The sequence below is a fragment of the Chrysochloris asiatica genome, unplaced genomic scaffold, assembly GCF_000296735.1.
Source record: "Chrysochloris asiatica unplaced genomic scaffold, ChrAsi1.0 scaffold00337, whole genome shotgun sequence".
Taxonomy (NCBI): domain Eukaryota; kingdom Metazoa; phylum Chordata; class Mammalia; order Afrosoricida; family Chrysochloridae; genus Chrysochloris; species Chrysochloris asiatica.
The window spans coordinates 774696-782173 of record NW_006408855.1 but is presented as its reverse complement, the minus strand read 5'-3'; the positions used below and the strand labels follow the sequence as shown (position 1 = coordinate 782173).

The 7478-nt window shown below is 42.1% G+C and overlaps 1 protein-coding gene across 1 annotated transcript in view; it reads right to left on the bottom strand.

Moving 5' to 3' along the window:
* Positions 1 to 1126: 1126 nt before the first annotated feature.
* Positions 1127 to 7478, bottom strand: part of PHF20 (PHD finger protein 20) — a 211272-nt gene continuing 204920 nt past the window's right edge. Inside the window, exons 16-18 of the mRNA XM_006875716.1 lie at positions 6527 to 6932; positions 3462 to 3645; positions 1127 to 1359 (exon numbers count right to left, since the gene is read on the bottom strand). Coding sequence (XP_006875778.1) covers positions 1217 to 1359; positions 3462 to 3645; positions 6527 to 6932 — 733 coding nt within the window. The 3' untranslated portion in view covers positions 1127 to 1216. The remainder of the gene's footprint in view (positions 1360 to 3461; positions 3646 to 6526; positions 6933 to 7478) is intronic.

Genomic DNA, 7478 nt, shown 5'->3' with positions numbered 1-7478 from the left:
CATAAACCCATAATTAACTTGTGAATGTTAATGGGCAGCTGTGCTTTGATTTCCTTTAGTGATAAGAAAACTAGTGTAATGGGTCACTCCTCAAAGCATAGGACATTTTCTTTCATTTTGCCTACTACTGAGAAAAACAACAAAATGTAGCAATTACACATGGAACCGTAACCTGCAAAAGTTAACACAGATATTGTCTCTAAAGGTACAAATATATTGTACCTGTACCTTAAGCAGCATGATCACTTTGATCTCATAAAGTGTTGAAGTATATTAAAGCAATTCTGGAAACATTCTCCTGGGAGAAAAGCGACACATGTATAATCTGAAATTTGTTTACAACCATACAAAATAAGGTAAGTCCCCAAACCACATTCTTTATAACAAATCTTTATAGTGAAAGAGTTCAAAATTTGGGAAGATATTTTTTGGACATTAAACAGAACTAACCTGTCAATATAAGAAGTTGAGTAGAAAATGATGTCCTTTAGGTTCCAGACCCTGCCTGCTTCAGTTTGAAATCTGTCCTAGATTCTTTGAGATTCTAGTTTCTCCACAGGCTGTATGGGTGCAGCTACAAAAGACAGCCCAGCCCACTTGGGCATGAAAACGTACAAAACTTGTCCCTGGGACCATGAAATCATGCAAGAGATGTGAGAAAAGTGAAGAGTCTTAATGAGATAGTAGAGCAACCAAGGCCTCTCCTCCTGCCCAAGTGCCATAAAACGGTGAAGTTCAGACATTCCAATGAAGCTGGAAAATGACAGTGACGGTTACTGACTAAACATCATGCCAGCCAGAACCAGAAGGATTGGCATGTGTCCCAATCTGACAGAAAAGTCAAATAAGCTGCAAAATCAAGTTTACAACTATTTCCAACTAAAATTTTTGGCTCTCATTCCATTTATCATCAGTGACACGATTTCAAATGAAGTTTGTGCAAAAAGACTCGCTCTTGATTCAACGATGTGCACAGCAAAAGGGAATCCCAAGAGACTTATTTGTTACTTTCTTGGTAGGCTTTGAGATCAGAGTGCCCTGCCTTCCAGCAGCCAAATGGCATCTTTGTCCAATGTCCATCAGACCCTTGACCAAATCCCTGAAGTCTGTCAGTGTCACGTGCATTCAGCATGCTAGGTTTATTTGTTTAAATATGTGAAGCTTCTCCTGCAGGTGCCCCAGGGTTGTGACCCTCATTATTTTGGGGTGCCCAGTCTCATGTTGAGCAGCAGAGGGCAATCTGCTGCACTTTGCCAAGGTCCATCAGTAGCTGCTTGATACAATGCTTGAGCTGTGGTAGCCTAGCCAATGGCTCTGGGGGCTCCAGTTCCCCAGTATAGTCCAGCCAGCTCTCCAACACTGTTGACAGAAGAGACAGAAACAGGTAGCAGTGAGCTTTCAATATTTGATTTGCAAAAACATCAAGAGTTTCAGCACCTGATCCTATTTGACCACTTGTAGAGGGAGGAAAATGGGATTAGGGGGAGGGGGACCATTTCAACCAACACTGACTCAATACTTGCCCTACAAAGTATGAGTATTACTCGAGTGCTTTACAGCAATGCAGTTCAAGAAAATTTCCTATGATGATAGAAATGTTCTATACTCATGTGGTCAATATGGTAACCACTAGTCATATGTAGCTGTTAAACAATTAAAATGTGGGTAGTGCAATTGAGGAACTGAATTTGTAATTTTATTCCATTATAATTCATTTAAACGATCACTTACAGCTAGTGGCTGCTGTCTCAGTGTAGCTCTAGAATCTAGAGAACTTTGAAGGCCCCACCTTTCTCAGTGGTAGCGTAGTGGTTACGAATCGGGCTGTGAGCTACAAGGTCAGCAGTTCAAAACTACCAGCGGTTCCGCGGGAGAAAGATGAGGCAGTCTGCTCCTGTAAAGATTTACAGCCTTGGAAACCCTGTGTAGGGTCGCTATGAGTCGGAACCGACTCCACGGCAAACAACAACAACAATAAATCTTTTCTTTATAAGGCCTAGAGTATTAGAACACAAAAAGAGTGTGGCCCTAAACCAATAAGACACATAAGTCTTCTGGTAGGCCAGAAAAAGGAGCCAAAATTTTCTTATCCTCACCACACTGCCTGTTCCAGGAGACTAGGGCAGGAGAGGCCCAAACCTGGCAGAGGCGGGTTAGTGAGGTGAGTATGACATACAAAGGCTTTGACGTTGCCCTACGGGCAGGTTTTCCTGGTAGTAATGGGTCATGCTCACCCTGCTTCAGGAACCAGGAGCCATGCTTACTGCCATGCTCTCAAAATCTACAATTTCTAGTCTGGTATTTGATCTTTTCTTGACTACGTAATATCAGGATTTTCACAGAAAGTGACATCAGTTACAATTCTAAGAAAACCTTTTAGGAGTGAAAGTGAGATGGAAACATTTCCCTTTCCAGAAATACCTACCCTTGGGGCAGCCTCCCAATCACAGTTCCTTAGGTTTGCCTAAACACGAGTGTGTGTAGCTCTCTCTCTTACTGTCACTTTACTCCAACAGGTTTTTTTCCCATTTGAGTCAGTCCCATTATCACCCACTCTGAGTTATTCCCCAGTCTCTAGCAGAAAATGTCCTTGCAGTCTCAAGCCTTCTAGTTACTGCTTCCCCTCATAGCAACAGCTCTCCACTCCTTACACAGTCTCAACTAAACATAGGTCCTTGGCTACACCTCATGACCTTTGCTTATGTAACAGCAATTTTTCTCTCAGTTCTTTCATGTCCATGCATTTTATGTTCTTGACTATAGTAACAATAAGCTGATGCTACCCAGAGTCCTTAAACAGAACATTCTGTTTCTTGATTAAGCTCCATTTTTAAGATGAAAAAAAAAACACAAAAAAACAGGAAATAAAGGGAGCAATCAAGAAGGAATTTGGTCCTCAATAACCAAAACCAGGACCCTCCCTAGGGGTCCAAGACACTGCACTTGTTCATGTTCATCATCACAAGTTCAGTCCTTCAGGCAGCCGTGACCACTGACAACTTGGACAAATATAGGGGTAAGACAGAAAAAGCTTCATTTTAGGTTTTTAAATGAAACAAAAGGTTTTACAGAACGATCCTTAGACATCCTAAAAACTCAAAATAGTGAAATTTTCAATTCTCCACAGGATTTTGTTACTAAAGATTTTGCTCAGATTGCCCACTTCTTCAGGCAGAGTCCAGTTGCCCTTTATCTACTATACACCCTTCTTTGCAGATAGGACTGGGCAAGGGGAGTGAGATCCCTAACATGCTGCAGTCTTTATAAATGCCCAGGAAATACTAAAAGTAAGGCCTGTCCAACTTGAAGGAAAAATGCAGGTGGGGCAAGGCTGAAAAGAGGAGGCAAAGATAGAGCTATTCCTAGAAAGTGGACCAAAGCCAGATAGGGGGTTCAGAAAGCAGCTCATTTGGGTAAGTTCACAGGGTATGTCACTGGGCAAGGAGCCAAGCCAAACCTACCATCCAGCTCCTTCTCAATGGAGTCCATCCTATGTGTGACTTCGTCCTGCAGAGACTCCACGTGGGTCAGCAGGTTAAACTGCCACTGGTGCTGGGAGCTTAGCAGCCCTTCTCCACCTCTGTCCAGCAACTTCCGAGCAGTGGCTTCCTCTGGTGAGACCTTTTTGGACATATATTCCCTTACCTGGGAATGCAGTGGCATTAAAGTTACTGAGTGTAAGACAGCCCATAGACCCTTATCCAACCTATCAGTGTTTGCATCCACCTAAAAAAACCCATTGCTGTTTAAATACGTCAAACCCCTATCGATCTCCCATTCCTCCTTTTTAAGCTTTGTACTGTACCAATCCCAACCACCTCAGTGCAGCCTAGATATCTGGCTGAGGGTCCCATGGCTGCTTTCCACTGACAGGCCCAATGCTCTGGGCCTGGAGAAGGCCCCACAAAACAGCTTCTAAAGCATTGAGATTATGATAAGCAAGACTAATGTAGACAAAAATTAGTACATGGGGAGAACAAACAAGATGGCAGATCGGGTGGAAGTGCAGTAAGGAGCTCCATCAGCAACAACACAGAATACCTGACCAAGCAGGCTCAGGGGATGGTCCCAGAACTCTGAACCACATATAAAGGAATATTTAGAACGTTGGAAGGCTTACAGCTGGGGGAATTTGTGGCAGAAGCTAGAAATCCATTGCTTTCTAGTTCGGGACGCTCAGCTGCTCCAGGAGCCACCATCTTGGGTGAGACCAAGTGGGGGAACGATTGGAGCAGCCACAGATGCCTGGCAGAACGACGGAAATAAAGGTGTGGACATTCTTTTTTTTTTTTTGGTATCTGTTCATTGGTGCCTTGCTGTCTGCGCACCTCCAAAATACATACCCATTTAAGTATTAAGGCCACAGATAACCCCTGAATATGCCTGAGAAGGAATTCAGAAAAATTATTATAAAATGTATCAAAACACTATACAATGGAGTTGAGAAAAATAAGGAAGAAGTCAGGAAAGCGCAACAGGAACAATCAAATAAGATAGATATAGCAATGGAAACAATTCAAAACCTACAGAAAGACGTCGAAACAATTAATAATAGAATATCAGAAATGGACAATACACTGTACACTGAAAGAACAAAGGAGTAGAACTGAAGAGATAAAAGTCAGAACTAGTGAGCTAGAAGAAAAATCCCTCAAAACTACTAAGCTAGAAGCGCAAACACAAAAAAAGGATAGAAAAATCTGACAGACTGGAACAGCTACAGTGACAGAAGATACATCTTCACGATGAACCTGACCTATACTCAGAGCGGTAGTGACTCTAAATACCAACAAAGAAGGAAAGAGTCTTCAAATCAAGTATCAGTGCTATCCACTCTGTAAACAGGGTAGATAGGGTTAAGCAACTTAGACAATGGCCACCTGAAATGAGGGGGCAATAAAGGCAAGAAGTGACTGGATTACAAGGTTTCAAGAGGGAATTTAAGGATATGAGGGGAAAGAAAGAGTCCCCACTGAATAGCTGTCATCTTGTCTAGATGGGTCTGGTAAAAAGAGATGGGGATAAGATTCATAAGATTCAATAGTGAATAATTGTTATCATGATAATTACGACTGTCACAATTGTAAAGGTAGAAGTTTTGTAACAAAAACAGGGGAGTGGTTAATCTTACAGTCCAGAAACAGAGGACCCTAGGACCATCAAGAGGAACGCACAAGCAGAATGCAGGACCTTATCCAGAGAAGCAGTAGTGCCGGAGATGGAGGCAAAGATGGGGGCATGGAGAGGGGGAGTGGCTGAGGACTCTAGATTCATGGACTAAGAAGAGAAGGACTAAAAGCTGGTGGCCAGGAGCTTACTTGCAGAATGTACCCTTTGGAGATGGAAATTATTATATATGCCTGAGTGGTTTTTTGTTTCTTTGTTTGTTTTTTAAAAAGCTAAAGTGGATAGAGAGAAATACTGTTAACTGATGGTACATGAAGGGGATTATAATCAATGTAATGAAACAAGGTGTATGATGTATTGAATATAAAACTGATGATATGCCCTGTAAACTTTCACTCAATCCACAATAAAAACCTTAAATAAAAAAATTAAAACAATGTGCTGAGAGCTTTTCACAAATGCATTCCACAACTGAGAAGGAACTGTCATTGGCCCCATACACAGATGAACAGTTCTGAGGAGGTAAAGTGACCTCAGAATCACACAGTTAAGTGGCAGAGCCCAGACCTGAAATTGGGTCTCAGAAAACTGTCTTCACAACTCATGCCCTATAAATTGAGATAGGAATTACAATCTAAGCTACCCCCTCTGGGAAATATTCAGCAATGTAATTAATGCTGTCACACCAACTCACAGGATGAAGTCTGTGAAAATTAAGGCTGTGAAGATAGCAAGGACAGAGAAGCTCTCAAATCACACCCAGCCTGTCTGATACTGAGGACAGGACAGAATGAGATTAGTGAACAGCCATGAGGATGACACAAAGGGCTGCAGAAGAAAATGATTTGAATAAAATAAAACTGACAATTGCTTTTAGGAAAAAAGATGAAGCCAGCAAATGTTCTGGGAAAATGAACCCTTCCTATGACAGAACTGGGAAGTTAAAAGTCAAAGTAAAGCTATCCTACAATTTCACCAAAAAATATATACACAACACTTACGTCAGTCTTGCTCAAATCAAAATAAACATGTGTACAACTGTAACAGGCTGCATTAAAGAAAAAATTCCATTTCCTAAGTTTCCTTTTTTTACAAGTTCCAATCAACCTATTTCTCTTTGTTACTTCTCATGTCTCTACTTCACTCCACCAACTGACCATGACAGCATTTCTTAGAATTAATGATCTTTGACTGAAGTGGCTCTCCGGACTCTGTACCCATTTTAACAGATCAAAAATCATCTATGACAAAATTTAAATAAATTTGATAATAAATATGATTATATAATAAAGTCATGTTTTCCAGAGAACATTTACCCCAAGAGAAGAACCTATAATCATTCAAACACTGAATTAGGTACAAGTGCAAACAAAAAATAAAATACAAGTGAGCCACATACCTTTGGGGAGCCAGGTTTGGGGTCACTGTCGCCCCTACTCCTGTCTTGGTCTAGAGGCCAACCCAGGCGTGGGGAAAGGGAATCATCACCATTCTCATGAAGGGGGTTGACAGCATCATCAAGGGCAGAGCCCCGGGTCTCCACCACCAGCTTCTGCTCCACAGCAGGGTAATAGGCGCGGGGCTTCTGGTAGCAGTGCTCACTGGTGATATAGGACTCCTCCACAGACCGGGGCAGGGGCAGGGGCAGGGACTTCTCCACTGCCCCATTTAAAGTTCTATAGCTTGGGGCTTCCTCCTTGCTCTTGGTTTCAGCAACATGGATGTGTTTGGAATGAGATCGTCCGTCCCCTGAGCGCTGTTTCCAAGGCTGACACCACAGCTGCAGATCAGGATGCTCCCTGCTTCTGTTGAGAGGCCAAACAGAAAAAAAAAAAAGGTTTTGGAGTAACTGGGGTCACTGGAGGAGCTTCTCAATTCCTGTACTTTTTCCCAGAAAGCTCCCACCTGAGCCACAAGGCCACAAACCACTATTTGCCAAGCAAGAAAGACAATAAGTCCTGTGTCTCTCAGGAGACTGCTTCCAGGTATGCTTCCACTGCACACTCACAGTGAGTGGGACTGGACTTGGAGTTCAAAGACTTCATCTGTATTTCACCACAGCCCCTGATAAGCTATACAGCTAGGATAAATCACTCAACCTGCCTCCTCTATAAAACTGGGCTAATCATTTGTCTGCCATAAACTGAGTTTTTATAACAATTAAGTGAATCAGTTTGAATGGAAATGCTTTTGTTAATGGTAAAGTGCTGCTCAAATGTGGCTTCCTAGAAATAACCTTAAAACATATAAAACAGTCACAATAATCCCAGCATGCACTTTGTTATAAAATGCCCCAGGGTGGGGATGTGGAAAATCATCTTTCATCTATATGTAGGCCATTAATAACATTT